At 39.5% G+C, this 25,389-nt stretch overlaps 2 protein-coding genes across 2 annotated transcripts; both read right to left on the reverse strand.

Moving 5' to 3' along the window:
* Positions 1-1,884: 1,884 nt before the first annotated feature.
* On the reverse strand, positions 1,885-4,511 carry znf648 (zinc finger protein 648). Its single transcript, XM_039812525.1, has 2 exons — positions 4,383-4,511; positions 1,885-4,048 (listed from the first exon to the last, which is right to left on the reverse strand). Exon 2 carries the CDS (start codon positions 4,018-4,020, stop codon positions 2,470-2,472), a length of 1,551 nt encoding a protein of 516 aa, XP_039668459.1. The 5' UTR covers positions 4,021-4,048; positions 4,383-4,511; the 3' UTR covers positions 1,885-2,469.
* Positions 4,512-21,572: 17,061 nt separating this feature from the next.
* Positions 21,573-25,063, reverse strand: glulb (glutamate-ammonia ligase (glutamine synthase) b). The gene is made up of 7 exons (XM_039812451.1): positions 24,928-25,063; positions 24,326-24,506; positions 24,052-24,213; positions 23,820-23,966; positions 22,882-23,009; positions 22,528-22,727; positions 21,573-22,431 (listed from the first exon to the last, which is right to left on the reverse strand). The coding sequence occupies exons 2-7, from the start codon at positions 24,489-24,491 to the stop codon at positions 22,113-22,115; spliced, it is 1,122 nt and encodes a 373-aa protein (XP_039668385.1). The 5' UTR covers positions 24,492-24,506; positions 24,928-25,063; the 3' UTR covers positions 21,573-22,112.
* Positions 25,064-25,389: the final 326 nt, after the last annotated feature.

Genomic DNA, 25,389 nt, shown 5'->3' on the forward strand with positions numbered 1-25,389 from the left:
GTATTTGCTCGGTATATGCATCTGGGAACTTTCCGTTGGAGAACTTTTGGGAAGGGGCAAAAATACTGGTTAGCTGATTGGATAAACCATCTGTCTATCACCACCTATGTTGGTGATAGACGGGCCATATCAACCAATCAGATCAAACTCTTGTTGAAACCAGTCGGGAGAAGAGCAAAAACATCTTTTTCATAAAACTCATCCGTGGAAGCTGCCATGTTGTTTAGACTAACAGTCACTTCTCGTTGCATCACACCTAAACCCGCCTGAAAACCAACGCTGATTGGTCGGTCGTTTGGCGAACGGCTCCAAATTTTCTCTATCTCAAGATGCCAGACTGATCTGCGAGTAGAAAACTGGAGCTCGCGAGATCAGGATGGTCTCACGAGGCTAAATTTCTTTAGCTATTTACTGTATTTCTACCATTCATTTATAACTTTTGTCTACCAGTTTGAACTTCTGTGCTCACTTGCAAACTAGTTTTCAAGCACTCTCACATAACTGCAATATCTAGTGTTCAGGTGTTGTAACAATGATATACACTTTAAAATCATGTCATAATTTCTATTTTTTTTATGTGAGCTGCTTCACAATCTTTCAATGTACAAATACCCCTGGTTGGGAATCACTGATCCACGCAACTGCCCACCGAGAACATCATCAGACTCTCGCTACTCTATCAGTATCCATTTTATACTGTATGCTACAAGAGAATTAGCTACATGTATTATATTTTATTTAGAATTATAAATCCAGGTGTGGCCGGGTTGGCTCAGTGGTAGAGCAGGTGCGCATGTACTGAAAGGTTTATGCCTTGACTCAGAGGTCTAGGGTTCAAATCCAATCTGTGACAATTTCCTGGATGTTTTCTCACCTAGCTGTCCTATCAGAATAAAGGCAGAAAAAGCCCCCCAAAAAATTATCTTAAAAAAAAAAAAAATCCAGCCATTATCTTTTTAAGATCTAATGTACACTTAAGCACACTTATCCAATAATTAACAATATAAATGTAATCCAATGCTGTGGTCATTTATTAGCCTCACAGAAGCCACTTTATTCTTCCGAGCTGAATAAGCAATATTTGCAGGGCTGGTAAATTATGGTACAATGTTAACATATTTGATTATGTTTAGCATCTGTAAAGTGGAATTATATAGGACCTAAAGAAAATGAGTTGCCATGCTGCCAAAATGGATAATACCACAGGGTGAGGGGGAAGAGGGATTGGGAAAGACCTCTGCCAGGAAATACCCAACATGTCCTTCACACCCAGCCAGTAGACACTTAAGTGACAACACGGTAGGTGCCATCTTCTTTTACGATTACTCTGCAGTAGCCAAGTGTGAGTGGGACACACTGACCTGGAATTCAGCAAACACATAGCCAGGATGTGAGTTGACGCTTACCGCCTGCCAATAATGTGTCCAAGCATAAACACATTTAGAATTGATAGCTTTATGGAACACAGTTTCAAATGGCAAAACAATCTCTCCAAAAAGTGAAATACTGACTAGAGATCAACGATTGTAAAAGATAATGGACATGCAGGGACGTCACACATTGGTTTGTGGACTGCCAATTTGAAGCATTGGGTTTGGTAATCTGCCATTGCCATGTTGGCAGGTAACTTTTCTTTAAAATACCAGTTAACGCTAATGGTAGCTGACTAGCTTGGTTGGCAGAACGCTGAACAAGACATTCTTAGGCCATCAAAATGTTCCAATTAACTTTAATGAAAAAAAGCTGTGCAGCATTCGAATGTTGATTTAGAATTTGTGTCAAAGTTATGAATGAAGCATCAAACTTTTCTGTACAGCCCTAGTCCTTATTGATTCCTTCAAGAGAAAACATCATTAGTCATAAACATAAATAAAAATAAAAGAGTTGATTTTGAAATGACCAAACATGTTTATTGAGATTGACATTAATTTAATTTAACACTACAGGTATACAATTCCAAGTTTCCCTTTATTCCACTAGAGCATAAGCTCTTACATTCTCCCACAAGTTTAAAAGACCATCTTCCAAACATAACTGTTTATTGTGCTTGGCAATTATTAAATATATGTATTATAAATATATTAATACATAATAAACACATTTAAAGATATCCTCCTGCATGGAAATAGCTGTACTTCCAAACATAATAATGAATAGAAAGCACCATAAAAAAACAGACTGACTGATTAGCTAGCTTCCCTAAACCATTAAACTGGTCTATTAATGTGGTCACAATAATGTGTCTCAGGAGGTACGTGTTGGCAATTTTTATCCCGCAACATTCTCATGGAAACCAAGCACCATGGGGAATGAGACTGAATGACAAGTTTTAAAACTCTTACGGCACAATACCATTCATACCTTTACATAAATAAACTGGTGCCCTATGACTTTGAAAGGATGTGCCTTGTCTAAAACTGATAATTTAAACACAATTGCAAATGGAGTGCATAGTATCTTTAAACTGATTTAGACATTGGTGCCCATGTGGTTCAGCATATGCTGTGCAAGCTTTGCGGCACACTGGAAAGATTTATCACACTTCACACAGACAAAGATCCTCCCAGCACAGGTTTGCTCTTGGTGAAGCTTCAATGTGTCTAGCTGGCTAAAGTTCTTGCTGCAACCTGTGCAGTTGTGGGGTTTCTCTTTATTGTGGACATACTGGTGACGAACAAGGCGAGAAGCCATGGCAAACGCCACGCCACACTCTGTACACTTATGGGGCCGCGCTCCAGTGTGAATGGCCTCGTGCTCGGTCAAGTTGGACGACTTCGTGAAACACTTGGAGCAAACCATGCAGATGTACGGACGCACTCCTGCGTGGATCTTCTGGTGCTCTGCCATACGACTAGCCAGAGTAAAGGTTTTCCCACAGTCAGGGCAGGAGAATGGCCTTTCTCCCAAATGCTTACGCTCATGACGCTTCAGGGAGAGAGGTTTATTGAAGGTCTTCCCACAGTGTGTGCATGGGAAGGGCTTGTCATTGGTATGCATGTTCCGCTCATGCTTTCGCAAGTCAGAGGAGCGAATGAAATCCTTGCCACAAGTGTCACAGACGTAGGGCTTTTCACCAGTGTGTGTGCGGATATGCTTGCGGTAATCTGAGGACCAGATATAGGTCTTGACACAGAAGGGGCAGTGATATGGTCTGTCACCTGTGTGTAGATGTTTGTGCTGCTGCAGTGTGCCCTGATGAGAGTAAGCCTTGCCACAAATATCACACACGTGTGGCTTGAGGCCAGTGTGTGTTTGCAAGTGACTCTGGAGGTTGGAGAGCTTCTTAAAAGCCCAGTTGCAGTGTGTGCACTTGAAGGGACGGTGCTCTTTGTCAACTCCACCACGTTTTTTCATTGCTACTAAAAGTCGAGAGATCTTGTCATCTTCACACGTTTTAAGTAATTTCTTAACAGGACTGTTTACATTCTTCTTTTTGGCTTTATTTCCACCTCCACCTGGAGAATATTCTTCCACATTTACCTCTTTGAGTTTAGATGCCCTCTGTTTGGCTGAGAAATTGCTTTGTATGTTATGGCTCTTGAGGTATAGAGAGCAGTTACTTTCCTTCCTTTGTGCAGTTTCCAAGAGAACTTCATTAGATCCATATATTTTATTGTGTTTTTGTTTATTGTCAATTGTGCATTGTAAAAATCCTTGACTGCTGGGGTCTTTGTCGTCTTTAAATCCTGTTCCTTCTCCCGGTGAAAGCTCAGCAAACTTCTCCACGAGAGACCAGTTTGGTGTTTGGGGGTTCAGATAAAGGATTCCAGTGTCACTGCTCTCTGAAAGTAGGTTCATACCACAAATACCGCCAAATGAAGTGTCAGTTTTCACATGGTGAGTGTTAATTAAGATCTGTCCATCTGGGAGAGAAGGAGTGACAAAATTCCTTTCTTGGTGTTTCCTATTACTTATCTTTTCAACACCTTCCCTGTCAGACATCCTTGGGGAGATTTCATCAGCCATGGCAACTTGTGTAGTGGGGCAGGAAATCATCTGCATGAATTTTAAGGTGATCATGGAATTCCGGACACTATGCCTCAAAGACCTGAAAATGAAATACATAGAGCACTATTACCATCCACATCTAAGCCTAATGGGTCTTTATCATAACTTAATAAAAAAAAAAAAAAAATAAATGATCATATCATTTTTTTCAAATAGTTGTAATTTCTTCATAATAGCCACAATTACAATTCCTTTCTTGCTGTATTCACCAGGACCTTGGGTATATCTTTCAAATAAAGTTGTACCTGGTATTAATATGGCAAGTGAATTCCTAAACTTACACATGGGCTTTATAGCTTTTTCTTATCTTTCTATAAAAATAAAAACACAATCAGACTTCACAAATTGAAAACATTTTACTTATGACTACTCACCCTGCAGTCTCCTTCAGAGCAAGTCAGATCCAGAAATGCCACAGAGATAGACTACCAGCCCCGGGTCTAGTATATATGAGAGATGTGCAGTGGAGTTAACGGGCGGGGATTGGCAGCAGCAGCAGCCGTCTCTGAGTCAGCATCTATCCTGCTAGTCAGCAACAACAATGAAATCTTATCTGGCTCAGCTTACCTTTCACTCTGCAGCACTGTGGAGGTCTGGCAATGCGAGACTAAACTTTCACTGACTTAGCATAGGCTACCGCCTGTTTGCAAGGATGTTGAGTAGGTTTCAAGGTCAGTAAGTAAGCCTACAAGAGACTGAGAACTTAATCTCAGACTGAATACTATTGTTTTCAAATTTTTGGGTTTGGGTACTTACAGTAACATAGCCGTTTAGTGACATACTTGTATCCCTGACTACTCTTCAACTTTTAAAAGGCAGGACAACAAAACTGACGTTCCCAAAATAAACACACAAAAAGGCTACTTTGCCAGGTTGGCCGGGCACTGATATTTAAATAGGTTACGAGGTCACACGTGCGTTAATGAATTTAGACAATTAAAACATTAAAACAAGAAATATCCTATGACCTAACGTGTTTAGCACGTCATACTGCTTACAGTGATATACAGTGATAATGAAATTCAGTATCACACTAATGATGCGTTTTGGATGACAGCCAAGAACATTCATTTCTATTTAATGTTCGTGTGCAATTTTTATTTAGGCCTCAACGTGTCGCTCTTTTCTTGCTATTTTTATGAACACACGCTCACGGACTGTGCATGGATGTATTATGAGATAGGACTGTGATAAATCACCGGCTTCATTAAAAAAAAAAACGGCAGAGGACTATTTTATTTTGGGATATACATCGCATTGTGTGGTTTTTAAGAATAACAGAATGTTCTCAATTCGTATTTGAAAAACGAGAGTAAAAAACATGTAGGCCTATCAGCTCCTTTATTCTATCTCTTTTCATGGAAACAGAGGGTCTTGTAATTACCCTATTTTTAAAGAAGGCTATTAGTTGTATATGTCCAGGGTGTGACTGAAAAAACTAAATGAGTAATAGCTTTAATTAGGTGTGAGCCTGACTGGTTTTGAGAACACTGTGCAGCTCTTGTTCTTAGATGATAAATAAGTTGTAATTCAGTTTTTCGTCAGTAGGTGACCTCGTATTCCTTTGGGAACTATTCAAAATCATGTTGCATTCAGTGAGGAGAATGTACTGGTCATGTACTGTGGTATACTCAATCTTTACTACTACTTGTATTCTCAAAAACAGACAATGCCTTCATCAGTTTAGAGAAATCTTGATTTTCTTATATTGTTCCTTTCCTGAATTTCTCTTAGAATGTTCATCAATAATTAGACAAAATCCTTGTCTTTTGACAGTGGTCTTTTACACTGTAATGACAGACTGGGCTTGAGCAGGCTGCATGTTAGGTAATTGAAATGTTCTCGTGAGACTAATGTCGTACTTAAATGGACAGTGCTGGTCTGCATTTGGTGCATTTCAGGGCAGCAGATTGAAGTTGGACACTTACCAAGTCACCTTCACAAAGCTAGGTCTTGTGTTTGTCGACTCATTGTTTCCCACATAGCAACACCACATACATACTGGTAAATTTCTAATGTAAGCGTTCAGAAATATTGAATATGTCCCGTGTTAGCTAATGCCATGCAAATAATGCATATTATCAAAAAATGAAAAGCTAAATATAGACATTTGTGGGTTGGTGAAATTGAAAATATGCTCTAGAATACAGTATAAAGTAAAATAATGGTTGGCCAACATTATGTTATGTTATATAACTGTGCCTTTTTGCCTGGTCAGAGGGAGTTGAAATGTTTATGACCTTGCGTCTTTGTGTTCGTCAACTGGAAGCTGTCACAACAAAGCCATGGTGGCTGTTACGCAAGTGTCTTTAGGGGCAAGCACAAAAAATGAACCCGGATGCTTACGCTGTACTAACAACAGGTTTAAGGAGCATCACCCAGGAAGTCCCTGTTGGGATTAGAAAGATTGTGGTTTGTTAGTTTACTGGGTGTTTGTGTTTTTCCCTACCCCCAGTCAGGACAGTGTTTTTCTCTCATGACCATCATCAAAGAAGTTAAAGGGATATTTCACTGCTGGAAAGATGACTATGTATTTAAATTGGGTCATTTATGTAGTAGAAATGTGAAATAATTTTAGAAGTTGGTACCTTTTAGACCGAGAAAAGCCAGAACATTTATTTTTGGCTCATGTGGATAAAAGACAACAACTCCCAGAATGCACTTGCTTTGCTTCCCTATGAGGCCACTCCCAAGCTACGCCTACCGGTTACAGAGTGCAGTCAAGTCAAGTGGGTTTTTATTGTCATTTCAACCATATACACTGCATATAGTGAAACGAAGCAACATTTCATCGTGGCTGAAGTGGTGTTACACACTTAAAATATATAAAAACGACATTATATAAAAACGAAATACGAGTAGAAAGTAGAAATAGTGCACACACATTATAGACTATACATAAAGTGCAATTACTACTTAAAATAGAGCATTTAAGACAAGAAAAGACAGGGCATAAGTAGACTTGTAACAGAGCACTGATTGTTATAAGTTAGGTTCACCGTGAGGTGAAGTTAGAATATAACAGACCTTGAGATTTGCGTGGATACAATCACCAGCAACAATAAATAGTCCATCCAGATGTGTGCTTTGGAGCTCACTGATAGCTATGTAAAGTTCAGCTAACGCATTGGTAGCATTAGCACTTGGTAAGATGTAAACAACGACTAAAAACACAGCCGTGAATTTGCGTGGAAATGTAGAATGGTTGGCATTTAACAGTCACAAACCGCACCAGCGGTGAGCAGTAGTTGGATACAAGCACCGCATTTCTGCACCAGTCCGTGTTAACACAGCCCACCTCCACGAGTCTAAAGGCCCAGACACACTGACCAGACGGCCGACCCTCTGCAGAAAAGGCAGTTGGACTAATCAGTCTCCCCTAGTTGGGTAAAAAGGTGCCTTGGAACACACCAAAGTGACGAGACGTAATACGTCTCCATAACAGCAGGCGGCGCTAATCTGTATTGTCGCCCAAAAATGAAAACCGCCAGCTGATTGGACAAATGTGTCACGTGGGTCTGGTCTTAAAAGATTTTCCCTGTTTTCGGGTTAGCACTCTACCAATCAGAAGGGTCATTTGAGTCCGACTGCCGGCAGTGCCCGCCTCACCGATTATACATGTCAAATCGGCCAAAATGAATGCCGATGGCCCCTCGGACGGACGACGGCACGGAACACACCGAACAGACTTGAGTGACTGACCTCGCCAGACTGTCCAATTATCGGCTTGGTGTGTCTCGGCTTTACCCGGCGACAGAGCAGCATCTCCATCTGCTTGGAAGGCTAGCAGGCCTGGTAGTTGGATAGCAGAGTCCGGTACACTGTTGTTCTGCCATGTTTCCACAAAAACAAAAACACCGCAGTCTCTGAACTCACGTTGGGAGTTTCGTTGAAGTTGGATGTAGTCCAGTTTGTTGTCTAATGAGCAGACATTTGCAAGCAGGATGGATGGGACAGGTGGCCGCCTAGCATTTGCTTTCCACTTAGCTCGAACTCCTGCGCCGTGTTTCCGCTTTCTCGCACACCGCTTTCGATGTCCCCTTCCCCGGCTAGCGGCATCAAGCATCATTGCAGGCTGAGGTGCTGGTCTGCGTAGCAGGCAAAACTCGCGTACTGTGTCGAGTATTCCATCTGTAATAAAGTTTCTTGCATATTCTCCGATCTGTACCAATGTATCCCGGTGGTACACATGTGCGGTAGTTTGAATTCATATAATTGCAAGGTTGCTACTGAAAAGAGAGAACCTGTTAGCTTAGCTTCAAGATGGCTGACACTCGACTTGCATCAGGTAGTGACAGTTCCACCCCCTATGGGCGGGTTGAAAACATGCGGAACTAGCTGGCTGTAGTCTATAGCATCTGGCCGAGAATACCTCCAATGACGCAAAATGACGATTTTTACGTCATCAGAGTTTTTTTTTCCAGACACACAATACAGAGATCTATTGTCTCAGGGGGACATGAGGGAGGGAAGCACGGTCATTTGAAAATACTACCGGGTTTCTACTGATACAAAGCTTAATGCTAATCGGTAAAGTATCCCTTTAAGGAGAAGGAAGACAAATACATGCTAGCTTACGTTAAGTTTTTTAAGTTTGAGCTTTAATCAAATGTCTATTCATTTAAAATATTGCTTTACATCATTACATTATTTATATTTAACCTGACTGAACTCAGAATGAATGTGAATTAGCAGGATAAATGTAATCTGTAAGGACCATCAACTAACACAAATATATTTTTAAACATGATTTGCTAGAAAGTTGGACATGAATGAATATTTCATCGATATGCATGTAACCCACTGGCAAACTGCACAGAAAAAGTGCAGAGTCATTCTAGGGGTGGTTCTTGAATTTCATGGAGGAGTAGACCGCCTTAATTGAGAACATACCACATCTTGGAATTTTCCACAGAACACAAGTTCTCCGGCTGTGGTTATGGTTGAATTTGCTTCGCTAAGCATCCAGTTGCATAAATTGTACCCTCCAGAACATTGACCCACATCATACTCTTAATGCATACCTGATGTAGAAGAAGTACAGAAGGTGGACAAAATAAAAGAAACACTTTACAATTGAATTAATTCCAAAAAGACAGCTCTACAAATGAAATGACCTCAACAATGATTTAAGGGTGGAAATCCCATCTTCATGACACACAAGATAGTGAGATACAGTAAAGGTGAGGGGGACTTCATTTTCATTTTCCCATATCAAAGACAGTGTTGAGAGAGATAACTATTTGTGTTAGTGATTAACAGCCTGCAGAAACATTGGTCCTCAAGCTGCTGCCCATAATGACTTGTTAAGTATGTTTATATAATATCTAGGAGAGAGCAAACAAGCTTGGCACTGTCAGTGACGTGCAGAACTGACAACTTTAATACATAGTCTAAATTTAGTATAAGGAACTGTTGCGCCAAAGCACTGCAGAAGAACATGCCAGCAAAGAAAAGTATCAGATAATCCTTTTGACCTCAAAGGAAAAGTGAGCGTCAGAGTGTTCAGTGTAGTGGAAAGTGTTAACATATTATCTTAAACTGCGGGATCCTAGTTGATGGGTAGTCTCCCTCTTGAAAGTGCCATTTTTATGCTTTTCTTTGCTGTTTTTGGCAAATTATCAGAACTGTGGAAGTGAGTTAAATGAATGATGGGACTTTGATCTTATAAAGTCCCTAACATGCATCATCAGGATACCAATTATCAACTTAGCGCATTAGGAGACTTCAAATCTGCTTATTTCATTCACCTCCATATTGAAGCAGCCAGTATAACTCATGGCCTCTTTGTCCTCTTGTCTTTTAAAAAGGCTGTTAGACTAGATTGTACCTACAGCTACTACAGTATCACACCTGTAGGACTTTTATTCTTTGCTCTCTTTGTGACTGTACCAACCTTTTTTTTTTTTTTTTTTTTTTTAACCAGATCTAAATTGGGGCCTTTTTCAAAGAACAGTTCACCCTAAAATCAAAAGTACATATTTTTCTCTCATCTGTAGTGCTATTTAACAATCTAGATTGTTTTGGTCTGAGTTGCCCAGTGTTGGAGATGTAGACCGAAGAGATGTCTGTCTTCTCTCAAATATAATGGTACATGGAACTCGGCTTGTGGTGCTCAAAGGGCCAAACAAAAATACATTTGACAAACTCAACAGCAATGTCTCCTTCCAGGAATCATGACCTGGTTGTGAGCAGTTTCATGTTGGAACTGTTTTCTTTATACCAAACTACACCCCCCAACCGTATAACTGCACATGGATGAAAAGGCTCATCCTTGTTGCAGCACGAGATGTAAACATTAATGGCATCCTCCTTGGCTGAGCTGTAATATTAGCTAGCTCAGCCGAGCTAGCATTATCAGTGAGCTATAAACTAATAACCAAAAATTTAGCAATGTCGAGCCACATGCCTCTCGTTCGTGAGTGTGCTTCCTTCTGCGCAGTGATACTTTAAAAAAATAAGTTTGGTAGAAAGAAAATAGTTCCTACATGAAACTACTCACAACCAGGTATGTGGATTATATTGAGATGTTAACATTTATATGCTTATTCACTTTATTGCTAAGGGAAGCATCAGTTAAATATAATGCTACAGGTAGGAGAGGAGTAAGGTTAGCAGGGGGAAATAGCCAGCATGACTCTGTCCCAAGGAAAAACATCCACCTACCAATAGCATTAAAGCTAATTAATTAACACTTATATGTTTGTTTAATCAGAACAAAAGGTAGTAGGTTATGTGTGGGACTATTTCTTGGCCTGATGCAGTGACTTTGGATTTGCTTTGCTAAGCATCCAGTTGCACAAGTATTTTTATTAGGTAGCTTTATTTTATTATTTCGATTTTGTATGGAGCCAGCTGCTTGTTTCCCTCTGCTTCCACTCTGTATGCTAGCAAAGCTAACATTCCCCTCTCGTTGGTTGATATTAGATGAAAGATACAAAAATTGTATCAATCCACTCATCTAACTCTTGGCAAGTAAGAAAACATGCACATTTTCCAAAACGCTTTCCTTTAAGTTTTTAAATGAAGATGGACGGTCTGAATGTTGCTTTGCGTCGGTTGCCCCTAAAGTATGAAACACTTTACTTATTTCTGAATGACTAAATCTGTTGACTTTTAAAATCAAATTTTCTCTTTTTGTTTAATTTTCACCATTTTTTTATTCTATTACTTCTCGTACTCAAAATGTATGTTAAAGCTCCATTGTGTAATTTTTTGAGTTGATTTTCTAGCAAAAAAAACTTTGTTCTTTCACAAATATGTGCTCATTCATGTGTAATTACTTCCAGCAACTAATCAAAGTATTCTCGTAAACTTAGAATCTGCCATTAAGAATCATTCAGAATACATACGAGCGAGTCGCTCAAATGGCGGCCTCCATCTTTAAAATACATAAGCCAACGAGGGACATACCTACGGTGGCCGGGAAGTGCAATGCAACATTACAAAGAATGAAACACTTTTACAAAGCTCGAGACAAATTTACATTTTGGAAAACAAATTTACATTTTGGAAAACAAATTTACATTTTGGAAAACAAAATAACATTTTCGAAAACAAATTTACATTTTGGAAAACAAAATAACATTTTAGAAAACAAATTTACATTTTGGAAAAAAAAAAACATTTTCGAATTGAAAAACAAATTTACGTTTTAGAAAACAAATTTACATTTTAAGGAAAACAAAATAACATTTTTGGAAAACAAAATAACATTTTCGAAAACAAATTTACGTTTTAGAAAACAAATTTACATTTTGGAAAACAAAATAACATTTTAGAAAACAAATTTACATTTTCGAAAACAAATTTATTTCGAAAACAAATTTACATTTTAGAAAACAAATTAACAAGATGCAAAACACTTTTACCAGTCCCGAAACAAATTTACAAATGACAGATTCTTCACGGAAAGGGGAATGTACCACATACCGGAAGTGATGAGGTGTTGTTGGTGCGGCAGTCAATTTGTGTTGTTGTGAGTGAGTATATGGCGTGAATGAAGTTTATGGTGACTTTACGTGTGGTCGGTGTTTGGAGTTTTTATATGACGCGGACCTGACGGAAACATTGGAAAAACAGGGAACGTGTCGACAGCGGCGGCCGGATCGGAGCTACAGCAGGGGGCAGCTGAGTCCGTCTGCAGCTGCAGGACCTGGAGCTCACTGCCCATTCCTGGGAGCCAAAACCGACACCACGCAGCTGGAGACCCAGGCCGCATTGCTGGGCCCGCTGGAGGGAAGGGAAGCCCGGGAGAATCAGATCCAGGACTAAACGGGGCGGACTGTCACAGCCTGCTGAAGTTTAAATCACAGGTTTCCTAAAGGGAGTCTGGCGGGACTCGGACTGTGGACGACACGAATTACCCGGAAAGTCTCGTTAAATAAATAAATACATGCAGAAATAAATGAATCATTAGTGGGGAGTGAGCCTGGACATTTCAGTCTGTTTAAACTTCACTTTGAAGCAGAACCTCTTAGTTCAGAAGGGTGAAGTTTCCGTTTGTACTCATATCTGTGAACTGATTATAATAAATATTCTTTGTATTAACACATTAATTAGTCTCTTTGTCTTTTGTTTAAAAAACAAGAACATCGCATGAGATTTTGACGATTTATAGTGATTTTATTTCCGTTAGACCTTTGCCTACATTGACGCTGATGCATTAAGGACGGCCCATAGACAGTATATAAGGCAGTGCCTCCCCTGTTCCAAGATGGCGGCTCTATTGACGCATTCGATCCATAACTGCCGTAGTCAAGGCGACATGTATACAAAACCTCATCACTTCCGGTATGTGGTACATTCCCTTTCCGTGAAGAAATCTGTCATTTGTAAATTTGTTTCGGGACTGGTAAAAGTGTTTTGCATCTTGTTAATTTGTTTTCGAAAATGTAAATTTGTTTTCTAAATATTGTTATTTTGTTTCAAAATGTAAATTTAATTGTTATAATGTAAAAATGTGTTTTTGATAATATTATTTTTTTTTCCAAAATGTAAATTTGTTTTCTAAAATGTTTATTGTTATTTCAAACCAATGTAAATTTGTTGTTTTAAAATGTAAATTTGTTTATTTCTAATGATTAAATTTGTTTTCTAAAATGTTATTTTGTTTTCCAAAATGTAAATTTGTTTTCCAAAATGTTATTTTGTTTTCCAAAATGTAAATTTGTTTTCCAAAATGTAAATTTGTTTTCCAAAATGTTATTTTGTTTTCCAAAATGTAAATTTGTTTTCCAAAATGTAAAAGTGTTTCATTCTTTGTAATGTTGCATTGCACTTCCCGGCCACCGTACATACCTCTGCCTATTGCGCTTTTACACTCAGTGGCACCGTGACGAATGCAAGGGGGAGATTACTCGCGACTGCAGATTTGAAAGCCTGTTAAAGATGGAGGATCACGCCTATTCTCAAGGACATGTAACGGAGTCGCCAAGGAAGTTAAAAAGATCATTAAAATGACAACGCGATAGGCAAAGCAACAAGACCAAAGTTAATATTGGAGTGGCTTTTCCAAGATGGAAAGAGGAGCAAGGATTTTAAAAGGGACGCCAAAGTTGCCTGTTTCTTCTCGACAGTCAGCCTATTGTTGCTTGGCTAACTATAGCATGGTTGTGCATAACGCTAGAGCGATGTCTAAGATGCTTTTCCTTGCATCAAGGATGAAAAAGGATTGTCTACCTTGTAACATAAACGTAATCATATGTGTCGTGATTTCCCTGGAAGACAACTCACGTCATGCAGTTGTAACAGACTAGGCTACAGCTAGAACAGCTGCGTGTAAACGATGGAGATACTAAGAGCTAATTTCGGTTTCATTTACATTGTTCATACTAAAATATAATAAAAACACAAACAACCGTTGCTTCTCTCCTTTGTCTTTGAAGGGTTTCCACTCTCTCCTTGTCATCTTTGGAGAGTGTCTCTTTAATTTTTCTTTGTCTCACCGATCCACTGTCACTGGCTCTGTTTTTTGGTTTTTCTTTACCTTTCCCTTGCACCTCCGTCGCATCAACTGATCTCTGACTCTGCTCACGAAGAAAAATATGTAGCCTATGCTGTAAACATTGCCTTACACTATTAATCTCGTACAATATACAGAATAACAATAGCACTGATACTTTACTAACATTAGCTTGCATTCATTTGGGAACCTGATAGCTGATGTTAGCAATGAAATGGTACCAAAATAACGTAAAACTATTATTACACTGGAAGGAACACTCACAAACGAAATCGTACTTCTTGGAATAATACGGCCACCGTAGGAGCTAAAACAAGCTCGGAATGGGAGGGGCTAGAAAGTAATATTCAGTTGGTTGTCATATGCAATTTCCCCGTTAGATGGGAGAAATTCTTACACAATGTAGCTTTAAGCACTTTTGCTTTGGCAAATGGTGTTTAGTAAGATTCAAAATATACAACACTTTTACCAGGACTGCACCAAAATTTGCAAGTTTGCAAAACCAAAGGAAGCGTTAAATCATCCTGTCTTCAGCATACCTCATGCTTTAAGGCAAACAGGAATATCCTTTTTCCATTTGTCCCAGGCTAGTTTACTCTTGGAATAGCATACGGTCCAGTGAGGCTCAATGGGTAGAGACAAATATCAACATAGGTAAGACGTTTTTGGGGCACCGAATGCTATAACATATGGCATTTTAGATGAACAAAATCCGTCATATATTATAAAATATGTTTACTTTTATTTTTATTGTTGCTACAAAGAAATTCAAAAGGTACAACTGTGACAGTACATTTTTCCAGAGCTACAGATTGAGGTGTTTTTATGTTATCCTACTATGTTTTTTGCTCACCCCTGTGCTTACTTGTGTGACCTTTGTGAAATTCCATCTTTGTGACTGGAGGATGGGGGTGGTGTTGCACTCATGGTTCCTGAAGGTCACAGAATGGGGGCTTGTAAACTTCAGGATCAGATTTGACAACGGGGGAGGAGAACAGACAATGAGAGGACCACTCAAAGGAAAGTCCAAGTAAACAAATCCATTATGAAAACAACTTGCTTTGTGTTATTTTTGCTTAAAACCTATCAACCCCACATGATTGATTGATGTTGTGAAAAAAACAATGATAGCTAAAGAGGAGTTTACTGCTGATTAGTTGGTCCTGCAGGGCAAAGACTTGTTTGTTATGTGAAGTAAATACAAAAGGCTCCCTAAAACAATGCAAAGCACATGGGTAATGTCTTTCAAGACTGTTATCCAAAAGAACAAAATGCACTTGAGTAACAGACACATGACTAAAGACTAAAACAGAGACTAAATGAGAGAACTTTTTGTCCCCGCTGTGGGCTTTAGCAACCTGACACCAGGGAAAAGAGCAAAACAGAATAAGTGGGAAACTTTCAGGGAAGTGGTTTCTAGCCTGCTCTTGTCAATCAAACACAGAGGAGAGAACAAGTAAGCTTTGACCCATGTTTACAACTTCTTATGTTTGCACTGATATTTAGTGCAGCTTACCACAGTATGCTATTCAAGCATGAAGCAGAACACATACAGTATGATCCCATTAATATGGGGTGGGGTGGCGGGGGGGAGCACTTGGGTCTTTCGTTCTTGTTTTCCTGTCAACCCAAAGTAAAATGGTAAAATGTTTGAGATGACAGAAACACTATCCATTTGAACCATAACAGACCTAAATAAAAAATAACATTTTGGTAAGTGTTTGCTTTCTGTCCACTAAATATGAAGCTACAGCCAGCAGCCGGTAACTTAATTTAGCATAAACATTGTAAATGAAGAAACAGGTAGCCTGGCTCTCGCCCAACAAAAAACATAATCCACCGACCAGCACCATTAATTAACATGCCACATCTTCCTTGTTAGTATGAAAATGGAAATGCACTGTAAAACTTAAAAAATACATTTAATACTTTGTTTAATAACTGAAATGTAAAAATGACAAGTTGCGTTTTTTTTTCGGGAACATGTGCTCCACAGTAACTTCCTGAAGTCTTGTTGTCAGTCTGAAGTTGCGGCTGTTTCCCCTTGCTTCCAGTCTTTATGCTAAGCTAGCCTCTTGGCTGAAGCTTCATATTTGTCCCACAGACATGAAAGTGGTATCGACCTTCTCATCAGACTCTTGGTAAAAAATCATATAAACATATTTCCCAAATTATGAACTATTCTTTTAGAACTTGTTTTTTCTATACCCAGATGTCAAGTGTGTATCATGCCAATTTAAACGTACAGTATGTCTTTTTCTGCCACTCAATCTCTCAATCAAAACAATGGATGATAAACAGACTTTTGATGACGTTGTGAAGATGTGTGGAATTATGGGAGTTGTAGTTTTCATTGTTAAAAACCATCGGCGATTAGAATGCATCTGTTCACGGACAAATTTATCCATTCAAGTTTATTCACGTTACGTTTAGTATAATTTATTCTAATAACAACTTCAGTTTCCCCAACATAATTATGTTTTTCTTGATTCGATTTGTAGCCTATTGGTAGCTGACCAGTTAGCTAGTAAGCAAGCAAGCTAACATTAGCCAGCAGTTAAAAACCACAATATATTTCACATGTCAATGTCACCTTTTGGATGTTTTCAACACTGGGGCGAAAGGGGTTTGTCGAAAAACATTAATCAATGAAGCTGAGAGATGGGTGTGGGAGATGGCTGGAAGAATCCACGGGACAGCAAGGACGTCCGATGGCCGCAGCAGCATAAGATCTCCCAGCTGCCCGGGAATTATCTCCCTCTTCACTTTTTTGTCTTCTTAACTAATCGTTTTGGAACCTAACTCACCTTTTATCAGATCAATTTAACTGTAAAGACAGCTAAACGCGAAGGGGGAAAAAATTCAGCAAGGAGGAGATTTTTGGCACGAACACCGGTAATGTTAGACGTAGACAGAGACGTAACATTACAGATGGCCTCTGTTCTGACTCACGTGCCTGGGTCTGATATGGTCTGTTTTCCGACGGTTCAACTGCCGTTAGCCCCGTTAGCACCTGGTGCTAGAGTTAAGTGCTGGCCGGGTTTTGATTGCTGTAATGATAGTGGCTGGCTGCTAGCTGGCTGGGGGCTAACTTTAACTATATGTCCCGGGGTGTTGTCAGCTCTCATCCAGACTGTCTCTTAGGGCCGCAAGAGTGATGCAGACAGAACGTGGTGTGCTAGCTGGCTAAATAAGCATTAGATTAGTTGTCTATCTATACAGCTAACATTACTGGTGAACATATTTGTGGGTTAGCCCAGTGCTGTTATCTGTGGTCAAAACAATCATACTAAAAATAACGTAATGAGCGTGTTGAAGATGTTGTAACCTTATTATGTTACCCACCAAGCATTAGTATTAGCATTAGCTACTTGTCAACCAGCACATTGTAGTAACTAAGCTGGCTCGATCAATATTGAAATGTATCAATAAATAAGGTCTCTGCTGTATTACTGTGTTGCAAAGTGGCATATGCATTAATGACAAAATGATGCCATGTGGCAGAAAAAAAGCAGTATTAGGATTACTGAGTAAAACTCTTTCTGTGACATTGAATGATTTACAATTACTCTTGAACGTATCTTCTGGGTTCACGTGTTTTGACGGAAGTTAGAGCAACTATACGGGTCAAAGGTTATGACGCCACTGACAGGCGACTAAACGAAACATCCCATGCCCAGAAATAAAATTATAGATTTCTCTGGGTTTGAAAATTGTTGGAAACATTTGGGATAGTGTAAGTACACAAATCAACACAATAGGTATAGTCGTTTTTTAGACATTTTGATGCAGAAATGTTAAATATTGTACCTTTAAATGTAAAGCAGAAGCAGTTATTTATCCCAAGAATCCTATGAATTGAGATGCGTGTCTGTTCACATGACATGCATTGAGCTTATTCTTAGGCCTTTCACACATTATCATGTTTCTTATCGAGTCAGCTGCGGTGCACGTGCTGCAGTACTGTCATAATAGGACACACACACAATCACACAAGGAAGCTCCTTGTCCAAACATTACTGAGTTTTTTTGGAATGAATTTGGATATAAACCAAATTGAACCTTGTTGGTTCCCATTATCCATCTGGGGAAAGTATTTTATAAACTATATTTAATCTGCTAGTAAGATCTGAGCTTTAAGATCAGATTTAATCATGGCAGTCAGGACAGTTCTAATCATACAACCGGGATGTGTTTGTTTCACATGTTGATGATGTTTGTCACAATTGGTGGTGGTCTGATCTCCATCAATGCTCCTCCATTCAGGGTTCTCTAACCTCTTTGTCTCACTGGGCGGCTCTGCTTTCGCAGCTGCTCAAGTTTCCGACCATCAGGCCAGCAATGCTGTGACAGTTTTCACTACATGTCCCCAACCCCACCGCCACAGGGAAGGAGGCTTTGGGGGGGGAAGGGGGGTGAAGATGAGAGGGAGGGTGGGACAGAAAACACAGCCAATCTGTTGTCAACAGTGATAGTGGTGATAGTATCTCTGACTGCATTTATGAGATGAGATTAGAGTTAATGCAGCAAAGGATGGTGCTTCATTTACTGTTTGGACTCTGATATCTGATTAAGTCTAGAGCCTCTAATTAAATTGCAGTTCCGATGCCTCATTATTTACAATGAATAGTCTGTGTTGTGTGACGAAAAGGACACACAAATATCAAGCAAGTGTCTTGATATTTGATACACTGGCTTTTTAGGAGATTTTTAAGAACCACAGTTGCAGTTTGAACTTTGTGCACTAAACATATTCTCACTAGACCTGCCTGTTGTTATGTGACAGCTTGTATGGGGTCCCACCCCCGCCTGCCTGAATTTGGACTTCACTGCCATGGAAACGACTCCAGGCATAATGGTTTTCTTCATGAGACCTCCACTTTTCCAATTCATCTGCCCATGTTATCTTATCTAAAATAGTAATGTATATCCTCATATTGTCAGACAGTACAATGGGGTCAGATAACAGGAGAAACTGAGGAGGGGCTCCACTTGTAATGCAATAGGAACATTTCAATAGGTTGTGCAACAGAGTAAATATGCAGTACTAAGAAAAAGGCATTCCAACTGTATGTCCACCTCCTTAGGTATCACTACAGTATGTGCTGATATCCTCAGTCAATAGTTTGTTTGTAGTAAAAGTGACTCTTCTAATGTCTTTTTATTATATACTAACAACAAAAAAACTGAGCCACTGACTGAATATCTGTGATTTTGTCCGATAGGTCTCTTTGCAAGTGGCATTTACATGCATTAACAGTTTCTGAGCTCAGCTTGTGGACATCATTTAACGAAGGCAAAGCAATGTGATTTGGACATCTTCGTTTGGCACTAAATTCCGAGCCAAATCGAATTTGGTCTGTTCTCACACTGCTGCCACTACATCACTGCGAGCAAATACCACTTCTGGCACTGTGACATCAGTTCAGGGCATCCATGCTAAATCAAGAAGAGAAAATATAGATTTATTAATATAATTATTATATAGCACTTTCAGGGAAAGAAAACTGGAATACGTTTGGCTGACCAAACTTTGCACTTGGATTAAAGCCAAATTACTTTATTTTGGTTACAAAACACCTCACCTGTGATTATTAGTAGTTGTAGTAGTAGTAGTAGTTGAAGTAGTAGTAGTAGTAGTGAGAAGTACTGGAAAAATGTCTGCCCTAAAACAGTCCTTAAACAACAAACACACCTGCAGCTTCATTGAAAGAAGTGATTAGGTAACTGACTTGAGATTTACAGAATACCTTTCAAGCCCCAGGTGTACCTCATGAACCTCAAACTAGGTATCTTATAAAACCAGATTTAATAGAGCATTGCACTGTAAGCTCTTGGTCATGGTATAATTTTGTAGGATCGTGACACTTGGGCCACTTTGGGCTAAATACTTTTAAGATGTTTCTTGTGTGTTTGTTTCTCGTTTGTCCCCTCATATAGTTTGTCCCCTCATATAGCTCATATAGAGCTCTATACACATGATATGTTTCCTAATGAACATGAGACCACAACTCTTTTCTTTGCTGGTTACTTGCATAAAAACTATGTCTAGTTTTTGTGAGTAGAGGTTCCATGTCTCCCTTAAGGACACTTAGAAAAGACATGACTAGTGATGAGTTAGAACGTGAGACACTATTATAACTAGAGAGCCTCTCTCGACCACACTATCACCTTACTGACACCAGTGATCCCAGTTCATGGCCCACAGACTAAAATAAATTCTCAAGCACACACAGTCATTTATGTTAAATTTAGGCTAAATTCATGGCCCACAGACTAAAATAAATTCTCAAGCACATACAGTCATTTATGTTAAATTTAGGCTAATTGCCTAAATGATAAATCACTCAAACACACATTTATTAAATATAAAATACAATATTATTAGTTAAAACCAGTGATTTAATCAACTTTTTTGCTTTCATTTCTGTCAATGATCTGTCTGTGACCCATCTAGAAGCAGTCGTTAGTTGACAACTGCTGTTGGAGTTTCTGTCTTTTAGCATGTCTCACCTTGTTAAACCTGTACTTTAACTCTCTCTAAACCTGTCCCAGTCAGAAACTCTTCCTTGTGCAACCTCAGCTGTCTGAGCTTAGCTGTGAACCAGTGTTTGTCATTATAATTCACCCTGTTGCTTGAAGTCACAGCCTTTGTGTACCCATCCACACTGTTCCTGAAAACCTGCCAGTCTGTGCAGTCCAAGCATGCCTGAATATCTTCCAAAGCTTAACTGTTCCCACTGCCTAAATGTCCTCACATGTATACAGAGCTTTCTGACTATATGCAGGAAACATGTGGACCATGGCATGGTCAGTGTCCCAGTGCATTTTGGACACTGCTGATTGTATTGTAACAATGGTCCAAAGTATTCTCCTCTCTGGTTGGGCATTTAACAACCTGTATTTGGGGAGTTCATGGCTTAGATTACCTTTGAAGTTGGGGTTTGTCCGCTGCAAATGGTATCTGGTCGGCTTGTCAGTGTTATAAAGTTTAAACATCAAGTTAAAGTTTTTCTTCCTAACTGTGAAACTGTGTACTCTAATTATCAAACAATATTGGTTACCTGAACTTCTTTAAGTTGCTAATGCAATATGGTGAGTAATACAGTACACTGTACAACTAACTGCTCAAAATTAACCATCCTTCTACAAGGGTTTTCAGGTTATTTTGGAAGGAACTTCCCATCCTGTCTTTACTTTCCTGGCCTACTTTAAGAGCTAGTCCATAGGTCATCAAGGACTGTGTCAAAACATAGACAATTACACACATTTTGTTTTCATTGACCTGCACTATAGAGGAGCAAGCCCCAAGTAGTCAGCAAAGTCAGTGCGCTCACGTGCATGTTGTCACTGCCTTCACAAAATGACAAATTAAGCGTTTTAAAGGTTTGACGTCATGTTGAATTTCTATTGAAGCAGCCATTTGGTCTGTTTAGCTGTTTGAAATAGAGGGAGGATGTGGATGTTCCCATGTCTTAATTAACCTCCATTTGTTGAACATTACAGTGCATTTTCCCTTAACGCTGGTCACATTTCAGAGATTCATATCAGCTGACAGTCTGGGTACATGTGGGAATAAACTGGAGTTAAAAGTCAAATCTAAAATGTTAGGTTTATTTTTTGACAACAAGTGAAAAACAGACATGCATTATTAAAAAAAAAAAAAAAAAAAAAAAAAAAAAAAAAAAAAAAAAAAAAAAAAAAACACACACACACACCAGACAAAAGTAGATTGGCTATGTTGCCTTACATAGTGACCTCACTGTATCTATCCACAACATGATAAAACCACCATTGTGACAGGCCAAGACTACTAAAAACATTAAAATGCCTTTGGGTTACAAAGATCTACAGACAGTTTTTCATTAGTACCAGTTAAATACATTACAATAATGTCATTCTATACAGGTTATCAGATATCATGACACCATGATAAAAAATGTGTTGGCAGTGTTTGAGCCAGAGGTAAAGACGTGCTGTATACAACTGAATGCACAAAGAATACCTCAATTATTTAAATCTGTCAAGTAAAAAAAAAGAAAAAAAAAAAAAAAAAAAAAAAAAAAGTAAAGATCAATCAAAGTCTTGAAAGAACATGGCTAAATACAGTACTGGTAAGGACACTTGGTCTTAAGACTGTTCATTTGCTGTGATCTGTGGGCTCCTCTCCTTCTTCCTTGAGTAAACACGTGCGCACTAGCGCCTCTGTAACTATGTAAGGGTCGCAGTTGGCCGATGGACGGCGGTCCTCAAAGTAGCCCTTCTTGTCCTGACCTACCGAGCGAGGGATGCGGATGCTGGCACCACGATTGGCCACGCCAGCCGAAAACTCGTCTATGCTCGAGGTTTCGTGATGGCCGGTGAGACGTCTGGCATTGTCGAGCCCGCCTTTGGGATCGTAGGCACGGATGTGATACATGTGTCTCTTTGCCAGCCTTTCGATCGACTCCTCAATGATTCTGTAAAGAAAAAGGAATTAGAAAACACTCAAAATCCCAAATTCAAAAATCATACCAGTTATTTATTAAACTGAAACAACGAAAATGCATTCTTACTTCAGTCCGCCATCCTCTCGCATCTCCTTTGTGCTGAAGTTGGTGTGGCAACCGGCACCATTCCAGTTCCCTGAAATTGGTTTGGGGTCAAAAGAGACCACCACACCAAAATCCTCACACACTCTGTGAAGGATGAAGCGAGCAACCCACAGATGGTCCCCCATGTTGATTCCTTCACAAGGCCCAACCTGGAACTCCCACTGAAACACATCAGGGACTAGATTATTGACATAATTAATTGATTATCATCATCATCATCAATTACACAATTTGACCAAAAAATAAAATAAAAAATAAATGCATTTTTCCATGAAAGTGAGATAACACAAAAACAAAAAGACAAAGGGACAATACCTGAGCTGGCATGACTTCAGCATTGGTGCCACAGATGTCAACCCCAGCGTACAGACAGGCTCTGTAGTGCGCCTCCACTATGTCTCGCCCATATGCCTTATCTGCTCCAACTCCACAGTAATAAGGCCCTAATGAGGTGGAAGGTAACCAAATATTTTCACTGTTCTGACCTTTAGGATTGCTAATGTATTATATTTAAATAAACCGAGTATGTTTACAAGCACACTTATATTCCACTATTTTTCTGAATCTGACAATATTCCGAATTTGACACAGGTCATGTAAACAGCATATTCTGTTTGGATATTCCGAATAATGTCTTTTTCTGAATATAGCATTTTCCGATTAAGACATATGGGATATGCTGGTATTATTCGGGTATTAGAAGCATTCTTTTGACACGTCCCTGAGCCCGCCAAATGCATATAGAGCGCATTTAGAATATGCGTCTCAATCAGGGTATTTACCGCAGTTTGCGACAGTTTACGGGCCTCTTGTCTGTTTATGGCTTATGGTCAGCTCTGTGCGTTGCTATGGTTGTTGTTCACCAACCAACTAGCCAACAGTTGGCAAGGCTGTGGTAGAGACGCATGACCAAAAGAAAAGCCTGTATCTCTGGTCGTAAGAAGAAACCTACTTTTAAACACTATAAAACACTTGGATATCACCTTGTTTTTGGATGTGCGCAAACATTGCAAAACATTTTCAAGAAGGTGGTTGAAGGAAGGAAATAGAGAGGCTGTTGTGTTCATATGGTTGAACAAGTCTGCCACTGGTGGAAAACTTTGTAAAAATTCTATTGTGCACAGCTGCATGTAAACAGGAATAGTAGTGTCATGTAAACAACTTAGTCAAAATATTGTCTTTTTCAGAATAAGGACAAAAACCTGAATAAAATGTGCATGTAAGTTAAGACAAGCAAGAGAACCAATACTAACCTTGTGGACCTGGGAAGCCGTTGGAGGGCCAGCCAAAGGGGTGTCCATCCGTGCTCAGGAGAGTGTACTCCTGCTCCATACCGAACCATGGGTGGTTATTCTCCACCATGCTCATGATCCGTTTACAGGTTTGGCGCAGATTGGTCTCTGTTGGAACATCAATAGTGAGTATAGCTGAAATACATAACAGCTTTAACTGCAACCACTTTCAGGCTTGTTCTTATCTGCTTACCTGCTGGCTTGCGGTTGTACTTGAGCACCTCACAGAGCACCAGCTTGTTGGGGTCTTTTCTGAACGGGTCCCTGAACATGGCTGCAGGGATCAGGAACATGTCGCTGTTGGAGCCCTCTGACTGGTAGGTGCTGGAGCCATCAAAGTTCCACTCAGGAAGATCTGACACAGAAAAATCACTGCAATCAATGATCTACTCTACTAAGTCTTAAAAATATCATGTTTTACTGCAAGCTGATGTGGAAGAGTTGTTCACGTTTGAGCCAGATCTTACCCTCAATCGTCTTGGGTTCAGAATCCAAAGTTCTGGTCTTGCAGCGCAGTCCCTCTCCAGAGCCATCTATCCAGATGTACATGGCTTGGGCCTTGTCCCCCTGAGAGAGGTTCATGTACTGCTGCTTAACAGCTTTGTTCAGTTTTGAACTTGCTGAGGTGGCCATTTTCTTGACCAAATCCTACAGAGTGAAGAGAAGAGACGATAGCCTCGATAAGCACAGTGGAGCCACTATATCTCAATGCACATACACAAATACTGTGTACAACCAGAAAGGGTGTCATGGAAAAGCACAAAAAAGCTGACACAGAAAAGGTTCAACTAAATGTTTTTGACAAGGAAAATTAACATTCTGAACAGCTCCATCAGTCTGTCAGCCTACAACCTATCTAATCATCTGATGCTCATATGAGACAGGATTAGTGGAAATCAACATTCGTTACATTACACAGCATTTATAGTAACGTTAGAGTAAAGTCAACATCTACACATTGACATAACAAACAGGTAGCCTAGAACAAAGGGAAAGTTTCAGCAGCACACAAATTGAAAACAATTTATCCGTGTAGGAATAAATCCAACAGCAGATAAAAGGCTCTTACCTTATGTTAAGTGTAGGAAAATATCAAAAGACTATAAGAGCCTCTGGATGCGTGGTCTTTGTGAAGGTATCTATTGTTTTTCATTCCTGCTTCCTTCGCTGTTTTCATGTTGGATTTATAGCGCTGCTGAGCATCTCCGCCGCCTCTGATTGGCCGAACAAAAACGTGATCAGTCCGTCACTGCGGTGAAACCCCGCAGAGCAAGTCAGCGAGAGCAAATCAAACAGCGAGAGCAAATCAAACAGGATTTAAATGTGACACAGACAGAGAGAAAGAGACACATTTTCTAAGAGTGAAAAACACGTGGTGCGCCCTCTAGTGACGTAAACCTGATCCTATGATTCTTATAAAACATGATTCTTATAAACAGAACAATTTGTTCTCAGAAGTTCAAATCAATAGAAAAGACAGGACAGCGTTAAAGATGATGTTTTAAAATGTCAGCAAACATTTAAAACAGAG

The sequence above is a fragment of the Perca fluviatilis genome, chromosome 9, assembly GCF_010015445.1.
Source record: "Perca fluviatilis chromosome 9, GENO_Pfluv_1.0, whole genome shotgun sequence".
In the NCBI taxonomy this organism is placed as follows: Eukaryota; Metazoa; Chordata; class Actinopteri; order Perciformes; family Percidae; genus Perca; species Perca fluviatilis.